The sequence below is a fragment of the Gallus gallus genome, chromosome 3 (genome assembly GCF_016699485.2).
Source record: "Gallus gallus isolate bGalGal1 chromosome 3, bGalGal1.mat.broiler.GRCg7b, whole genome shotgun sequence".
Lineage (NCBI taxonomy): Eukaryota > Metazoa > Chordata > Aves > Galliformes > Phasianidae > Gallus > Gallus gallus.
Window position 1 is genome coordinate 86,027,419 of NC_052534.1, and position 19,601 is coordinate 86,047,019.

At 37.1% G+C, this 19,601-nt stretch overlaps 1 protein-coding gene across 33 annotated transcripts in view; it reads left to right on the forward strand.

Annotated features, from left to right (window-relative positions):
- KHDRBS2 (KH RNA binding domain containing, signal transduction associated 2) overlaps positions 1–19,601 on the forward strand; it is a 339,549-nt gene that overhangs the window by 266,902 nt on the left and 53,046 nt on the right. For all 33 annotated transcript variants that reach the window (XR_005859018.2, XR_005859021.2, XR_005859038.2 and 30 more), the window contains one exon: positions 7,411–7,493. Coding sequence is in view for 2 of the 33 variants with exons in the window: in XM_426201.8 (XP_426201.3) it covers positions 7,411–7,493 (83 nt within the window). In the remaining 31 variants the exon portion in view is untranslated. The remainder of the gene's footprint in view (positions 1–7,410; positions 7,494–19,601) is intronic.

The window sequence follows — 19,601 nt, forward strand, 5'->3', positions numbered from 1 at the left end:
CTATGAACAGCCCATCTAAGTTCATTGCTTTGAATTCACAGAATCTCTGTGACTGTGATTATAGTAAAACATCAGTGATATTTCCATGACTGTGTGAAAGATGTTCACCTATATATATTTCATATACATATATATATATACATATATATATATACATATATATATATATTCCACCATCCAGTTATAAAGACATTTCCTATTGCTGGTATATGCAAAATAAAACTGATTTCAACAAGAATCCCAAAGTCTTGAGATTAGCTTTTTGCTGCTAGACAGCAAATTTACCGTGGGCTCTGTAGACTGTAGTTCTTATATTGCATTTATGAAGTCCTTAACATAGAGTTTTGGTTTTTTTTTGAATTGATTAGTGCTCCCATTTTAATTTCAACATAATTTTTGTTATTCCTACTACTATTTTTCTTGATGGATATAGTGTTTCTCTACTTGACTTTGAGTTTGTCTTCAAAATGCTTGGTGAGATCTCAATAGCACTGGGGATATATGTTCTCTTCAACAGACTGATGATATCTAATTTCTGTTTTTATTGTCTCCGGAGGAACAGCTGAGAAATTCAAGGCCAGCTATGATAACAACCACAAATACTTACAGAAGAATTTAGTCAGAATTTAAATTTCTTAGCATAAACTTTGATTCTGGAAATCCTTACACACAACAGTCTAACTTCCCAGGTACTTAGGTTAAATTTATTTACTCTAACTGCAAGTTTTCAACAGCGAATATTCTGTATCTAAAGTAACTATATTTTAAACCTCTTTGTAGTTAGTAGAGAGAAATTAATTGTTGTTTGTCTTAATTATATAAAATCAATGTATTGAGATTTGTCAATTTGTCCCTCTGTGTGTATTCGGTGTCTCCATCTTAGAACAGCCTGGAGAATAAGCACAAAATCTATGGCTATGTGTGACTGTGGTGAATCTAAGTCCCCCCTGTAGCCCTCTGGAGAGGCTCAGTTAACTCACCATTCCCAAATCACCATAAGCCCTGAGTGTCAGTGAACCTTTTTTAAAGGAACAAGTAGGCAAGGAGGTGAGAGTAGTACACGCCCAACTATAATAGCTGTGATTGGCTTAAAAAGATGAAAACCTTGCTTAAAATTACCATTTCTATGTGATATGCTAACCCATCTCCCCTTGCCTATTATAATACGGTGATGGGAATGAAGCAGTGGTTGATAAGACTGTGTTTGCTCCCTTAAATGCTCTTTGCAGGAAAAATGTGCGTATTTGGTAAGCCAGATAGGCCATATGACTAGCTGAGAGCATGAGTCGTACATCTGGAAAGAGAATACTTTCTAGTTGTGTTTTTATATTCTCTTCCCAGTATTTAACATACAGTAAAATGAATGAGATTTAGGATTTCCCGTACTTGATAACACATCCTTAGATCTATTTGTGTAACTAGTTGCATGTCAGATTTTCTGACAGGAGATCTTGCCTGAATGGCATGGTGTCTCAGATGCTGTTCTGACATTCCCACCCTTCCCCAGGCATCTTCCATAGTGTTCTGGTTTGCATTCTAAGTCTCTGGTTGCTTCACAATTTCACGTAGTAGTACTGATTTTTACTATCTCAGCTTTTTTTTGTACAACAAATTCATTCAAATGAGAAACTAACTTAGATACCTAAAGGTTATTTTTCCAAATCTAACACATCCATCCCATGCTCCCTTTATAGTCTTTGAAAAGAAAGTTCACATTTAAAGAGCTAATCAACTTGTTCTCAAATAGATATCAAAAGTGTGGGGGATGAATTATCCTCTAAAAAAGTTTTATTTCTCTACTTGAATTCTAAAGGGAATCTACCACTGCCTAGAAAGCAGATGGCTAGCTTATAGACATCTAAGGTAAGGTGATATGGATATGTGAGAGAATTATGTCGTGGCCCAGTGACAAAAAAAGAAGGGGGGAGGAGGGGGGTGGAGAGAGAAAATATGTTTATAGATTTATGAAAGCAAGTAGGAGGAAAGAGTGTTAAGTATTTGAAGGCCATTTATTGAGTAACCACTTAATTTACACAGTTGTAATTAGAAGTGAAGTTTTATATATTCACCATCTCTGAAGTAGAGTATTAATGTTTGTGTCCAGGATTCCTTTTGGGGGCTGCAGCTAATGAAAATGGCTGCCTTGTCTCTCTAGCTTGCAGATTTTTTCCCACGTTCACATATTTACTTTGACTTACTGTTGTTTGTTTTTTTCTTTTTTTTCCTAGCCCATATATATTAGTTTCATAAAAAACAGAAAGAGTTTGGGCTCTCTTCTAGAAAAATAAAATCAGTTAGTTTTCTTACAGTGTATTTTATCATACATTTCCAAGATGACTGAATTTAAAATATTGTGAGTGAAGCAGTTTTCATCATAAATATGTGACTTGCTTTTCTTGGTTTCTGAGAGATAAAAACTACAATTTTTCAGAGCATGCTGTGAAAATCCTATTTTGTAAGGCTTTTCAGAGAAGAAGTGATTTAAACAGTGCATTTGAGTGCGGGCTGTTATTGTTTAACATAGGGTTTTAAGTAGAAAACTCATATTTAAAGAGAAAGCATAGTTTTTATTATGTTGCCTCTGTTATTCTTTATTTGTATTTTTAATATCTGTATTAGCATCTGGAGCTTGGAGAGGATTTGAGTAAATCTGAAGTTCAGAAAAAGTATTTCCCAAATATATTTTGGGTATTGAGTCAAAATGATACTTAGCTTCTCCCGAGGTAGTAGAATATAAGCCTATTTCCACTTGCGTTCCTTTTTTCTGTAGCACACCCTTTTTTTTCCCTGACTATCATCTTCTGTATTATAGAACTGCATATTTACTCCTGAAGTGAGTGTTTCCAATGCTATTTTAATGCAGTATTATGAGCCTTCCAAGAGTTTTTCTTGTCTTTACTTTGTGGGAAAATACTTAAATATTCTTATTTAATAATTAGTTCTTTCTTGGATTGAAAATATATGTTTTAATTTTCTTCAACGTTTTTACTTTTTTATGTTACTTTTTTAGTTCTGAACTATACTGGAAATCCTCAAATACATTTGTGTTAGTAAATATTGTTAGCCCCACTGCAGTTCCAACAAGGACAACTCCTATCTAACCAAGCTAGTGATGGTGTAGCTGCATCAATGGACAAGGGAAGAGCCACTGATGTCATCTATCTGGAATTCAGTAAGGTCTTTGACACAGTCCCCCATAATATCATTCTTTCCAAATTGGAAAGATATGGATTTGATGGGAAGACTGTTTATTGGACAAGGAACTGGTTGTGAGATCATACCCAGGGAGTGGTGGTCAATGGCTCAGTGTCCAGATGGAGACTGGTGACTAGTGGCATTCCACAGGGATCGGTGTTGGGACCAATGTTTCTTAGTATCTTCATCAATTACATTGACAGTGGGATCAAATGCACCCTCAGCAAGTTCGTGGATGACACCAAGCTGCATGGTGCAGTCAAAATACCCAAGAGACAGGATGTCATCCAGAAGGACTTAGACAGGCTTGAGCTGTGGGCCCTGGTCAACCTCATGAGGTTCAACAAAGCCAGGTGTAAGATTTCCACCTAGGTTGTGGAAACATTCACTAACAATACAAGCTGGGAGATGAAAGGTTTGAACACAGCCTTGCGGGAAAGCACATGGGGGTACTGGTGGATGGCAAACTGGATGTGAGCCCGCAACATTCCCTCACAGCCCAGAAAGCCAACTGTATCCTGGGCTGCATCAAAAGAACAGTGACCAGGAGATAGAGGGAGCAGATTGAGATCCTTCCCCTCTACCCTGCGCTGTTGAGACCTAATCAGGAGTACTGTGTTTGGATGTGGAGCCCTCAGTACAGGAGAGACATAGACCTGTTGGAGTGCAGGCAAAAGAGGGCCGCAAAAATGATCCAAGGGATGGGACATCACCCCTGTGAGAACAGGCTGAGAGCCTGGGGTTGTTCAGCCTGGCGAAGAGAAGGCTCTGGGGAGACCTGATGGTGGCCTTTCAGTATCTAAAGGGGAGCTATAACAAAGGAGACTAACTCTTTAGCAAGGTTGTAATTGGACAAGGGGAAGTGGTTTCAAGCTAAAAGAGGCAAGATTTAGACTGGATGTAAGGAAAAAGAAGGGTAGTGAAGTCCTGTTACAGGTTGCCCAGTGAGGTGGTGTACGCCCCATCCTAGGAAGTATTCAAAATCAGGCTGGATGAGGCTCTCAGCAACCTGATCTAGCTGCAAAATCCCTGTTCATTGCAGGGGAGTTGGACTAGATGACCTTTAAGGGTCCCTTCCAACTCAAAAAATTCTACAAATCTATTCTATGATTATACATATATTTCTGTTCCTTTCTCTCCTTTTCAAGATGTGCTGCTGTAAGACCAGAGCAAATCCAAGTTGCTGAAAGATGGGACCTGGGTGTCTCATTTCTCAAAATATGTATGAAAAAAGTACTTTCAAACATTAAAGCTGAAAGTGCTAGGAAGTTGAAGGTTAAATAGAAGAAAATGCTTAGCCTGTTTGAGGCACTTCAGGGATGTGAAAAAAGCTGTTCTGCATCTTAGTTCTAGATGCCTAAGGCTACTTTAGGACAAGGGTTTCTGGGTATGATGCAGCATATTAAACTGAAAAAAATGCCAGTACGTACCTTATGTAAATAGTTCACCAGTAGTATTACAAGATAATTATCTTTCAGAATTACACAAACAATAGAACGTTATCTGGAAAATACTTTATCAAAGAAATGTACTTTTTCCAATTTCCTTGTTTTTCAACTATTCCACTTGAAACATTTGACCTGCTGAGCCCTTCAGGAAGCTGTTAAAATCTGTTACAATAGTTCTCTGCCCTACTGGTGCTGAAAGTTGATCGTCCTCAGGCATCAAGGCACTGAGAGAGCTAATTTGTAATTCTTGCCTTTCCTTTTCTCTCATATGTTGGGTAAGCATGCTGAAATGTCTTTCCTCTAGCTATTATTCCACTTTATATAGGAACTTGCATCATTCTCATTTTTACAGTGGCTGGATCCCATTCAGATGTACACTAGTCAAGGGGACTAACATCTATTTTGGGTAGTTCATTGTTGCTCTCAGCCTGTCCCCAAAAGCATGACTGTATATTTAGTCATGTCATATTCAATATACTACTGTAGCCTGCAGGAGTATGTGTTTAACTATACTGTTTTAGTATTAATATATACCAATGAAGGCCAAAAAAAAAAAAAAAATTGTGCACTTCCACTGAAATAAAAGATAATGAGGCTTGTGTGGACTTCAGAGTTTGGGAGAGGTCATTCCCCAATCTCCCTACTGTCTCACCCCATTCCCTGGTTTGTTTCACCCAGCAAGAAGACAGTGACTATGGTGCACTTCACTGATACAATTCAGGTGCTCCTAAACAATTTATTAAATGAATTCTGAGCAAGCTGTTGTACATATGTTATGTAATCACATGTATTCTAAGCAAACAATGTATTAGCCTATGAGTAATCCTTATTTGGGGGTGGGGGGAGGGGAAGGTAGATTAGGGTAGGTAAGGATAAATTAGATTGGGTAAGGTTACAGATTCTAAGGAAAGTAAATTAGAGTAGGAAAGATTATACGACCTGTGTCATCAATGCATACATCATGGTATGGGGTCTAGGGGGGGGGCTTGCAGGCTGGTGGTTCTCAGGCCAGCTGAGGGGAGCTCCTAAAGCTGTCCTCCAGCATCCTGACTTTGTACCTGTTTTACGTGTGAATTGCCATAATAAGCAAAGGTGGGAAGTGGGGGGCAAACAGTTACAAGGTATGCAAACTAAGATAAGCACGAGTATGAAAAACACATGACTTTGCAGGAAAACAGAGAAACTTCTGTTGGTTCCTTAAGACCTCATTTTTCAGTTCCCAAAAACATGTGGGATTGTGTATATAATTATCATCACATGATTTTATGGTCTCCGTGTTTCTGCCAAAGGCGGCTCTTTCTCTATTCCTTGACAACTTCCAGCTGTAACTCAGGCCCTTGGCATCCTGATATGAGCACCAGGCCACAAGTTGTTAGGCATAGGTAAGGCGAGTGGAGTGACGGAGGCATAATTACAGCCTTATCCAGCCTGCATGGTTAGGGACGGTTCTCAGTATTGACTAGAAGATGGCTACCAGACCTGTACCTCGTCCCATTCTCCGGTCTTGCATTACCTTTCCCTTCTTCAGCCAGTTTGGGCCATACTCCACACCAAACCTTTTCCTTACTGCAAACTGATGTGAATGTCCTAGAGGTGGAATTGCCATCTGCAGTCCTGTCCCATTTTCTGTAAGGAAAGTTCTAGTGTAGTTCAGCTGTAGAGTCATAAAATGTCGTGCATTGGAAGGGACCTTAAAACCAAAATAGTTACAACTCTGCTGCACTGTGCAGGGATGCCATCCACTACATCAGGCTATCCAGGGCCCCTTTCAAAACCTGGCCTTGATTGCCTCCAGAGATGGAGCATCCACAGCTTCTCTGGGCAACCTGCACCTGTGCCTCACCACCCTCTGAGTAAAGCATTTCCTCATAACATCTAAACTCTCCTCTCTTTTAGTTAAAGGCCCTTGCCCTTTGTTCTATCACTATCTACACATGTAAAAATTTGGTCTCCTTCCTGTTTATAAGCTCCCCTTAATTAGCAGAACTAATGAAGTATCAAACTAACATTTTACTTTTGTGGTTATGATAGTATGCTGGAGTGGATGTTTACAGGGCTCCTATTATTTTGTGGCTACCCACTATTCTCCCTTCTACCTCAAACTAACTAAATTTTGGATAGTTTGTTAAAAAAAAAAATTGTCTCCTGCTATAATTAGTGTATAGTCATAGATTTTTAAACCTCCTAATTCCTTTCACGCTTTACATAATGGGAAAATTTTCTAGTTAGCAGGAAGTATCAGCTCCCAAAATTTTTATAGAAAAAGTGTTTTCGTATATCATTTCTTGACTACTCTCTTGTCCTGACGTTGAATCAACATAGTCTCAAGGAAATAAAAAATCATTCCCTAGAATATCTCCTTTTTATTCTGTTTTTATATTGCATGGTAAGTATATTTGTCCTGCCATTTGTTCATTTCACCTATATGTATTTATGCAACCATTTATATAACAAATTGCTGGAAAATTATTGTTTTCATTATCATTCATCAGCAGGCTAAATAGATCCTGCTGAAGCACTGTGGCTTGGACAAAACAGCACAGTTTGTCAATGAATAAACTTCATTCTTAGATGAGTAATTGGTTTCTTTATGCTTGCACCATGTAAGTTGTTCTTCACAATTCACAATTCTTGTCAGGAAGCTGCGTGTTCTACATAATACTGGACAAATACAGCATGTATATGCTGATGCAGGTTACTCTTACAGCTTAATAATATTCTTTGATTTAACACTCTTCTAAGGTTTGGTGTTTTGTTTTTCCCTTAGGGATATGATGATGGATATGGGGGTGAATATGATGATCCAAGCTATGAGACGTATGATAACAGTTATGCCACCCAAACACAAAGGTAAGCATTTGTACTTTTTTCATTAATTTTTCAAATGAAGACACATCTTTTCTCTTAGGTTTTTGCATAAACATCCTGGTTTATTTTTCCACATTAAATTCTTCAATGGCCCACAGTACTTAGAGTAACTATCAAATAGTAATAATACTGTTCAGAGTTAATATACAGAATAATTTAGATGAAGTAGAAATGCAGACAGGTCGACTTTTTAAATGTTGCAATTTAAGAGTTTTTTGGTTTTGTTTTTGTTTTAAAAAAGAAAGTGATTACACTGTTTTACTACCTGATGTCATTCTGTTTTTGTTGGTGCATTTTATTTTTTTTTAGTAGTGCAAAGTTGTCAAGAGCATCTCAGATTTAATGCTTTTACAAGATTTTCATCAAAGCAAGAAAGAAATTTTTTTTAAAAGTATATTGAGGTAAACTGTGGAATGGAATTGTGTGCCTGAAATAATGCTAAAGCTATCTGCTTCCAGCCATTAACTTTCTCAGCAGCTTTCAGAACAGATAAAGGTAGCAAAGTTTATTTTATGTCCTTATCCTGTGAGATAATGGAAGAATCATGTTCACAACACTTATGATTTATATCACTAAAAAGAGGCAATAAATGTGATCACATTTTATGTGCACATACACCACATGCACAGTTGGCCTGTGTTTATCAAATATGAATGACATTCTTTCCACACTTAAGGTGAGGGATAAAATAGTGTTTCAACCACTTATTCAGAAAATACATTTATTGGTCACTAAGAATGCATGTTAGATTGTGGAAAGGCAAATGAAGATCCAAAAGGAAAATATATGTATTCTGAGTTCATTTGCATCTCACTGGATGAGAAAGTGATTGGTATATACAGAGTTCTACACGCTTTTTTTTTTTTTTTTTTTTTTTTGGCCATCTTTTTCATTGGACATTTTGCTGATGAAAATACCCATAAGAATTAAGTTCCACTCTAAAACTGCTGTAGTGAGTGGCATTTGAGATGACAGAAAAAACTTTGTAAGTATTTTTACAACCAGTGAAGAATATTTAAAGGGACTTGTCACACCTGAATGTGAACACTTTCATTGATACTATGACAACATACTTTTAAGTAATTATGCATTACTAGCTGCGTCTGTCATGTCATTGAGTAGGTAGATATTCTTGTTGACAGATGTACTCCAATTTTTTCAAAAGAATTCAGCCTGTCTTTTGCTATGATAGTGTACTGTCACAGGAAATATTGCTTCTAGTTTAAAAAGCAGTGATTAGTTGGAATTCTCTCCGAGGTTATATTGCTTTTTTATCATCTCTATTAACCTGTAATTTCTTTGGAAGATGGTGTTCCATGCAGAAAAATAACAAATACCTCATTGTTTATTAGCAGTTTATTTGTTACAAGATAGAACTTATTGTGATAATTTCACTCAAAAAAGAAAATTTACAGAGACAAATAATTTGGTCAATTAAACAGCTATTATGTTAAATAGTCAGATATGTACACTACTAATGTGAGCTAGAACCAAGATACCTACTCTACTACAAAACAAGATGGAATACACAGGCATACAGGATACACAGTCATATTCATCCATGTTGAGTGTCACTGAAGGCCTTATGAAGTCCTCTGATTTCAATGAGTGCACTTGGGAAATAAAACATTACTCAGATTTCAAAGATGTAAAGAACAAATGGACCATTAGATACACAGTTTAGATTTCTGTACCTTATTGGTTGTTCATCCACCCTCACAGAAATACCTCCCAAATGAGCGGAAATAGTGCAATATAACTGTATGCATGAATAGTGTGACAAAAATATTTATTTTGCTTTAAATACCAAAAAAGTTTTCCCCCAGTCTTTGATCATGTTTTTAATAAATCTGATTATAGGAGCAATACAAATCATGCATATACCTAACGAGAAAGATAATTTGTACCACTTCAGAGTACTTATTCATCTCATCCACTGTGTGATTTACAGGGGAAAAAAGTAAATCTTGTAGAAAATCTGTGCTCAGAGAAAAAAAATCATTACTGCCCTCTGCAGGGACTGACTGAAATTCTGGAGCATGAGATGAAAAATAATCAAAGTCAGTGGATTAATGCAGAACTCCAAGATTCTTGCTCCTGTTAAGGACAGAGTTTCCACTTGTTTTTTATGGCTCATTAAGGAATCAATATGAAAATACTTAAAGTATGTCCAAATTCTGCTCTATCAGCCTCACCAAGCGCATTGACCAAACCTTACTCTCATTGACACTTCAAACTGAAGAATGTATCACTGGGAAGAAATGAACACAGGCTGAATTCAGAGTGATTTAGTGCAGAGTGAATGGTAACTTGTTTCCCTATGCTCTCAATGAACTGAGTGAAAATACTGTTTGGATAGCCTGCTACTGCCATGACCATAACCCATGCCTTATGTCTAGTTCACATTTTCTCACCAGAGGCTATCTGCCCGCACATATACTTCTGAGGGCCCTCAGTCCTTCACTGCCCAAGAAGAATGATTTAGACTTTTTATAAACTAGATTTTTGCGAACAGCAGAGAAAATGATCGTGATGTCAGCATATACCACTGTGCTATTAGACAGAATCATGTAGCAGGAGCACCAAAAACACTCAGCACCCAGACCATCTATATGCAAGTTGGCATGAACACTGTTCTTCTGTATAATTACCTGATGATTTTTACTGAGTGTCAGAAATAAAGGTGCAGGCCCAGCAATAAATGTTGTATAGGTTCTTCTCTAATGAACTCTACCACTGCTACTCTTCCAGACAGAGTGTTCTGTCCTCCGTAACAGTAGTCTGATAATAGGGGTATGAGGTCATTGTGGAAGAGACCATGATAGAATCTTGGTATCACACTGGAGTGAAACCCACAATAAGTCTGCATGGCTGAATGAGCTAAAACTTACCTCAAGAGTCCCTTAATATGGACACATAAACAACTTGAAGAAAAAAGACAGCAGGATCATCTCTGTGGTGTCACCTGACCCTCGTTAGGTCTGAGGAGAAAAGAAATACGGATCACAAGAAACGCAGTTATTTCTATGGCTTACATTGCATGAGGAATGTCTTGTTTTAACTAACAGACACTGTATTTCTAAAGCCACTTTTTTTTCCTCCTCATCTTTCTGTCCCATAATGGCTTCCCAAATGTGCCTATAATCATTATTTCAAATTCCATAAGAGACTACAGTTTTAGGGAGGACATTTAGAAGCCTTGCTACTATTAAAACTATTGATGTGAAGATACAGATTAAAGATAATTGGAATGAAAATATTATCTGATACCAAAGAGAACATGGAAACAACAATTTCAGTGGGAGGGGGAGGACATCAGATTTGATACACTTTCCATAGGCAATGTTTTACAGCAGTTTGAATTACTTAGTTAGAACATTTCTTTCCCTTCCTTTCCATTCAGTTTGAGATGGATTTCAGTGATAAGACCTGCCCATATATACCAAGCTTCTGAACTTCTAGTAATGTCTCTTTCTGAGTATGATGACCATCCCTGTTTTGCCTGTTCACCTGAGTCAGTAGTGAGGAGCAGATGATAGGTAAGGGAAAGAATTAGCCTGCTGCTCCCAAACAGCAGCGCCTCATCTTAGCAACTGGGTAATATCCAACTCAATTTGCCATTCCCCTTGCACTTGATACATGGAAACTTGTAAAAAGTATATTCTGTCTACTTGTAAAAAGTATATTCTGTCTGTCCAACAGAGTTCTGGTATGTACTCTTACTGAACAGGTTTTAGCTAGACTCAATTCTCACCAGTGGGATGGCTTGACTTTAACCTGCTCAATCTTCATTGCTAAGATAAATTATGTTCTTCTACAGGCTTTTAAAGGTATACTGCTTCCTCACTTTTTTTTCTCATACTTACTAGCAGCATTAGCACACTGACATCCTCAGTGATTTCTTATGTTCAAACCATGTAGGAACATATGATGGCAACAATCCTTCTTTTCCATTCCCAAAGAAAAAAAATGATTTAGAGATAGAAATACAATTTTTATAGGGCTAAAAGCAAACTCATAAAACAAAACTTCAAAATGGTAAATCCAAAATGGGAGAAGTATTAATTTCCAACTCAACTGTAGCACAGAAGATGTGAGAGTATCCTATCAATTTTCAAAATACAATACATTTTTTATTTTCTAAACAGGAACTTGTAAGTCCGTTGAGCCAATACCACTGTCCATGATTCACAAGCTGAGAACAATAGATCACCAGGAGAAAAGGATTAAATGTTTTGTGAGAAGATCTTCAAGATCTACCTCTTTGGTTAAAGTCTGATAGGGGATCAGACTGTACTGAGTGCAAAATGTGGCCAACTCCTCAGCCAAGATCAGAATGATTTTGCAGAAGTGAATCAATTGCTGGTGAATCAGAGCCACCTTCTGCTAACACATCTCCATTGACCTTTGTGTCTCTATTAGCACCATCAGTTTTGTTTTGTAGGTACCATGTCTCATATCTAAAAGACGTAGAGAGGAAGTCTGGAACTAACTGGCCAGTCAGGAGATGAACCAAAAAGGGTATACTTTATTTAACCCACATGTACATAATCTGTCCAACTATACGACCTGTAAACAGTGGTGACTGTAAGGGAAAAGAAAAAGGAATTAACAATTGTCCTCTGAAGCTTAAAATTTGGATTTGATATAATTTCCCTCTTCCACACAGTCTGACTTAAACACTTAGACATCAGACAGTCCTTTTTTTTTTTAGTGACCAAGTAGTTTGGATATTGGCTAAGGCTTCCTGGTCTGGTTGATTGGCTTGCTTTTCTGACTTTTGTTCCATCTAGCTTTTGTTTAAAATTATAGTTCAGGTGTAAAATGTGTTGCTGAGTGAGTGCTTTATGAAGAAAGAAGTGTCTGTGACTTCCATCCTAAGCTTTAAATAGACTTGCAAAAAAATCAGAAAACCTGTAACATACTTACAAGTAGAATAAGTAATTCAGTGTTGAAAGACAAATGGAAACAGTGCAAACCATTGCTGACTTACAAACCAACCCCACAGTTACACAGGATTTTTCATGACATATCTTCATCTATGATGTATGCTGCAAGATGACATATATAAGGGGCACTTCTCTTACCTGCCTGAACCCAGCCTCACTGATGATAGCACTGAAGCAATTGAAGCAATTCTTGGCAAAATATTTACTGTTAATCTAATAATATAGGCAACAATCCTCTAGACACATGTTCCATGCTGGCATACAGATCATTCTGGGGTTATGACTTGGTTTTAGCCTGTCAACTGCACATTGCAAACCCCAATGCTAAGCTAATAGAAAAAAAAGAAAAAAAAACCTGATGCAGAAATGCCGTTTCTGAAGTTTATGATAATACAGACTCTAAGTCTTAAAAATGTTGTTTATATGTCTGAAATCAATTCTAATATTTTTACTTGATCTGAAGACTTATGCACATTGTTAGATAAATTCCAATACAAATTTATCTCAAAGGACTGAAAAAGAAGAAAGGAAAAGTATGTATCACGTAATTTCAAATTGACAGGCATAACTTTCATCTAACTGACTTTTACCTCATTCAAAAGATATAATTATCTGTGGTTGATCCCTATGACAGCTCTGTCATGTGGACTTCCGTTTCTCAATGCTAATAACAAAAATATAATGGAAAAAAAAAACGTTTTAGGATGTCCTAAATGCTGCCAAACCTGTTTTGCTGCTATGTCAGATAGTTGCAATCACCATGCCAATAAAGCGGTATCTCAGTGACTGTATATTCATAGCAATACCTACCAATTCAACCTGTAGTAGGCTCTGCAATTCTGATTCTCATTCTTATAATGACATAGACTTACTGAAAATTTCAAGAGCACATTCAGCTGCCGAGGCTGAATATACCACAAATTATTGACTTTGAAAAGAAACTTTATTTTCTTGGCTATTCTTGTTTCTATTATTAAATTTATGCAATCTACTCTACACCTTATATTTATAGTTCCCTTTTCTGCAGTGTGGGTTGCTGGTAGGAATCTGATATTCCTTGACCTCATAGGCAGATATATAACATGGACCACAGTTCAGCCCATGTCATTTCTGTGGTTTAAGATACAGTCATTTCAGTCTGAGACATGCCGCAAAATGATTTAGGAAGTAAAGCAAAGAGCATTTTATCCAGCTAAATCTCCAGGAATTATTTACATCAGCAGAGTGTGTTTACCTGAGCTCTAAATCATCCTGTTTACCCTTGCTTGACCACAAGATATCAAGACTAGGTATGTATATCTAATTCCAAAGGTGTCTTCTTCACAAGTACTGTGCTACAGGCAAAATAACACTTTCAGACAAGTATAATTCTAAAACCAGCCATACATAATTATGCTTGGCACACGAGTTATTTCATGGATCCTATCAAGCTCCCAGCTAGTTTTTGAATCAGCAAAAAATATAGTAACAATTTAGGCTAAACATTAGGGAGAAAACATAATAGTAAAACGACTCTTGGGAATATCCCTCAGTGTACCTTTTAAAGCCAGAATAGACAAATTTCAGTAAATTATATAAATAAAGTTGTCTGCTTAGAGGCAGATGACATGATCTAGATGACATCCTGAGGTCATTTCGAGATTTCAAGATAACAACACAGGTTAATCTAATTGGACTCAAGAAGATATTTTGTTAACTATAAAGAAAGTACCCAATTTTCAAACTCCAGGTTGATTTGCTTGGCTTGTACCACTGATAGAAATACTTTTATGAACAACTAAGATAAATCTGATGTTTCAAACACTAAATACATAATGAATTTATTCATAGGATACTGACTTCCATTTGTTTTGCATCCTGTATTTAATTGTAGTAAGTAATAAAAAGGCTTGATAGTGGCCTTTCAATATAAAAAGGGGGCTACAAAATGGAAGGGGACAGATGCTTTAGCAGGGTCTATTGTGACATGACATGAGGAAATGTTTTCGAACTAAAAGAGGGGAGATTTAGACTGGATATAAGGAGAAGGCTTTTTACAGTAGGTGTGGTGAGGCACTGGAACAGGTTGCCCAGAGAGGTGGTGGAAGCACCATCATTGGAGACATTCAAGGTCAGTCTGTCATGGCTCTGAGCAAGCTGGTCTAGCTGTAGATGTCCCTGTTCATTTCAAGGGAGTTGGATTAGATGACCTTTAAAGGTCTCTTCCAACTCAAACAATTCTATGATTCTACAATTTCTTCAGGATATCTTAATAATAAAGATATCAGATCTTAAATTTTCACAGCATTTTCATGAAGATATATACAAATGTACATAAACCAAAGACTATGTTACTCTCTTAATGCAGTCCAATGCAGCACTAGATGAACTTTCTGTATTAAACTGTTTCCTTACTTATGTTACAAAGGTGCAAGATTTGTTAGGGGACAAAAATATTAGATACAAATGTATCACAAGAATGAAGAGATACTAATTTTGTCACTATGAAGGATCCAGCCTACTCATGTGAGGTATAAACTACCTAAGGAGCTACTTATAGCCAAATGTTGAAGCAGACGCCTTACCACAGTACCACAGTAGTTAGTACAAAATGCACCACAAAACCTGTTTTGAGAGTCTCCTCTCTGACTTGTGTAGGAATCTCCCAAGATGCTTCATGAGTAAACCTCTTACAACCTTCTGCTCTGGATGTGAGGGACAGATAACAGCAGCCTTCAGATTGATCATCTCTTTCCAATGTCACTGTTGTTTCTGTACCTATCCCTTGTAAATGCAGTGTAGTTCGGTGTTCTATGCCTGTATATTTATGTTCCCCCCCAGCTGAATCCCCAGCTGTAATGCTCTGGAGGTGTTTCCATCAAAATATGGAAAATCTATAGGAAAAATGATATATAGATAAAAGGAAGATCTTTGGCTGTTTCGTTGACTACCAATGTCACTGAAGTGAATATGGAAAAGTCTTAAGACAAAGACTTAGAGCTGCTTGAGAAATTCACAGTGATATTTGCATATGCCATTTTCTAATGTCTTACTGAGGAGTTTTAGTTGTTAGCTTTGTGTTGTGGTAGTTGTCAGAAGGAAAATAACGAGAGATGTCAATTATCTTCTTTGAAGATAGAATAATTTTTAATCAGTGATCGAAAAAAACACATTCAATCAATCAGTTCCACTTTTTTTGACAACCTACATTGTATAAAGTTCCTTCAGACTAGTACTGGAGAAGAATATCCACAGCTAATAGAAACATTTTTGCCTTTATTTTAAAAGTGATGTTTAGGCAGGACTGTGAATAATTTATTTAGCATCACTTGCATAAATCTTGATTGGATATTTAATCATTTCTCCCTGACTATCAGAGTATTTCTATATAGTGTTGAGACTCATAAATATAATTCAAATGGCAATAAGATAGAGTGGTTACATTGGTTCTTTGTAAAATGTGATGTTCTTTATTATTTTTCACTACTTCTGTTCTCTTACCTTTTAACCAGAATGTAATGTATTTATACTTTGTCGTATTTCATTTTGGCTTTGTGATTATATCCACCTGTTCATAAATAAAGATCTCCCTGTATTTTATTTTCAACTTGTTGAAATAAATCAAGCCAGGAAGCCTAGAATATGACATTTTATGTATCTTCACAGCAATCCACTTACGGCATTTATCATCAGAAACTGTTTTCAAATGCCACTTCTCATTTACTTGATTCAATGAGAAAAATGGAAATTTAGTTGCTCTAAAGTAGTTTTTCTTCTAAAACTGGGTAAGATTCCTAAAATTCTGTATCATTCCCTTTGCAAATACTGTGTCTGCAGACATTTTATGTTACATTTGGAAGTACTCAGCAGTAACTGGTGACTGGAAAAAAGGCAACATCACATCCATTTGATGATGGGTAAAAAGGATGAATGGGAATGGGAAACTACTCACCTGTCAGTCTTACCTCTGTGCCAGGGAAGATCATGGAACAGATCCTCCTGGAAGCTATGCTAAGGCACATGGGAGGCGTGTTTGACCATCTTCATCTCTTTCTATAACCTGCTGACTCCCCTAGTCCCTAGATGAGTGAAAGTTTGTGGATGTAATCTACCTAGACATTAGTAAAGCTTTTGACTGTGTCTCCCACAGTATTCTGCAGAAACTGAAAGTCCATGGCTTGGATATGTATACTCTGTACCGGGTAAAAAACTGCCTGGAGGGCTAGGCCTAGAGAGTGGTGGTGAATGGAGTTAAATCTAGCTGGTGACTGGTCAGTAGTGGTGTTCCTCACCTATCAGTATTGGGGTTGGCCGTCTTTAATATATTTATTGATGATCTGGACGCAGAGGTTGAGTGCACCCTCAGTAAGTTTGCAGATGACACCAAGTTGGAAGGAAGTGTCGATCTGCCTGAGGGTAGGAAGGCCCTAAGGAGGGATCTGGATAGGCTCAATTGGCTGAGTCCTATTGTATGAGTTTTAACAAGACCAAGTGACAGGTCCTTCACGTTGGTCACAACAACCCCATGCATCACTACAGGCTTGGAGCAGTGTGGCCAGAAAGCTGCACAGAGAAAAAGGATCTGGGGGTGTTACTTGATAGCCAGCTGATCATGAACCAGCAGCACACCCAGATGACCAAGAAAGCCAATGGCATTCTGGCTTGTATCAGACATAGCGCAGTCAGCAGGACCAGGGAGGTGACCATACCTCTGTACTCAGCACTGGTGAGGCCACACCTTGAGTGCTGCATTTTGGTCCCCTGACTACAAGAAAGACCTGGAGGCCCTGAGGCATGTCCAAAGAATGACAACGAAGCTGTGAAGGGTCTGGAGCACAAGTCTTATGAGGAGCAGCTGAGGAAACTGGGATTGTTTAGTCTGGAAAAGGACAGGCTCAGAAGAGACCTTATTGATCTCTACAACTCCCTGAAAGGAGGTTGTAGTGAGGTGGGAGTCAACCTCTTCTCCCAGGTAATAGTGATAGGATGACAGGTAATGACTTAAAGTTGTGCTGACGGAGGTCCAGGTTGGATGTTACATTTCTTCTTAGAAAGGGTAGTATAGGAACAGGCTGCCCAGGAAAGCGGTGGAGTGACTGTCCTTAGAGATGTTCAAGAATCATGTAGGTGTAGCACTGAGAGACATGGTTGGTGGGCATGGTGGTGATGGATTGATAGATGAACTAGATGATCTTAGTGGTCTTTCTAACCTTAATGATTGTATCATTCTGTGATTCTGTTTGAATAGAAATCCCCATGTGTCCATGTGGTTGTAGCAAATAAATCGTGGATTAGTTTCTGTTTCAAACTTGACAAAAGGTTTGGAACCCAAAGTCATCTTGCATTCTGGAAGGCTCCCTGCCCTTATCCTTTATAACTCTTCCGGCTTAATTCTTTATTTTTTAATGCAGAGCTGCAGTAATATAAACTCAAATAGGAAAACACTGGAAGCAAATGAGACTTAGGTCGACTTGAGGCATGTGGTGAACAACAGAATAAGCCTGGGACTATTATAATAAATGCATTCTTCTCTGTTAAAAATACAAATACTATCAAAATTTAGCGTTCAGAAAACAGGAGATTTTATACACTAAGTTGTTCACCAAATTACTCCATTAGTTCCAAAGATTTACTTCGTAAAGTACCGTATGATTTAAGGCTCAATCCTATAAGAAATTCCTTTATTCTAAATATTTCATATATTTCCTATAGATGTAATGGTTAATTATACAGAGATGTTCAAGTAAGTCCCAGACTCCTAGAAATATGACTTATTTATCCACACTTTTCCACTATAAAATATTATGAAATACTGTTTTTTAGAAGTTGCAAATATTGCAGTTCATGTGAATGCAACTCTTTCTCACCTGTCTTCCAAGAAATAGCGTGCTGTTTTGTGTAAACAACTCTTCTTTCATGGGCAACTGTGTGTTAAGTTCTGCTGACTGCCTCTCTTGTGTATGAGGGAGAAGCATTGCAAATGAAATCTTCAATAACTGGTACATATAGAAGGTTATTAAAGTCTAAGTTTTGGCATATCAAGGGGTACAGTGTTAAAGTACAGTGCAATGCTTTAAAAATTTAGGAATAAAATCTGTGAAGTTGTTATGAGTTGATCTTTTTTGCTTTATAAAATCTATTGCATCCTACTTTCAGGTGGGTGCTTGTACTTAAGTAAATTATACTTCATGTTGCTTGAAAGTAATGAATGCTAATGACAGATAATGATGTCGTGTTTCTAATTAGCACTGCCAAGAGAACCTGAGGTTTCTAGAATTCATGATCATCACAGTTTCCAGGAACAGTCTGAGAATGTTAAAATTATATAAACAAGTTTATTTATGCTGAATTCATTTGCTGATTGTTTCCTTCCATAACTGAGCATAATGTAAATGAATTATGTTCATCTGTATGTTAATAATCAAGAAAAAGACCTTACATAAGGAGAGGCACATTCTATCATTTACTTTTTATAAACATTCATTGTTCATTTTATTTAAAAAAAATACAGGGGAAAATGTTTACAAATAAATGCATGCAATAGATTATAGTTAATATTCAGAAAGCTTTAAAATAAAGCAGACTAATGAATAAGCATTCTGGCTCACAAAATGTGACTTGAAATCGGATTTCTTGCAAAGAATAGATTTGTCTCATTTAGTTATTGTTCAAAACACTATCTGAATATGTGTTAGCGAGGAATTTGACATACCATTTTAGCTTCATTCCATGAAAAGCATTATTCAAGGACATAAAGTTGGAGAACTTAGATATTGTGCTATGAATTATGTGTTTTCAGAAATATGTTAAGGATTCTGTTCCAGAACATCAAAAATGCAGTACACAATAAATCACTCCAAACACTTCTTTTCTACAGTTACAATACAGCTTGTTTCTTACTTTAATGGCTTGTATTTAATGTATTTAAGTTCCAAATGATCACTGTGCAGGATTTTATCTCACATTCTTCTTGTTTATATGATTCTGCATTCTTTTCTCTAATTAAAAAAAAAACAGCAACTATAATGTAACAAAGAAATTTTACCTTCTTTTGCACATGTTACTTTTTGCTGGATGTTATGGTGATGGTAAACTTTGTAGGCCCTACCCAGTGACCAATGAAAACAGGTCTGCTGTTGCAGGACTGGATCCAAAATGCACT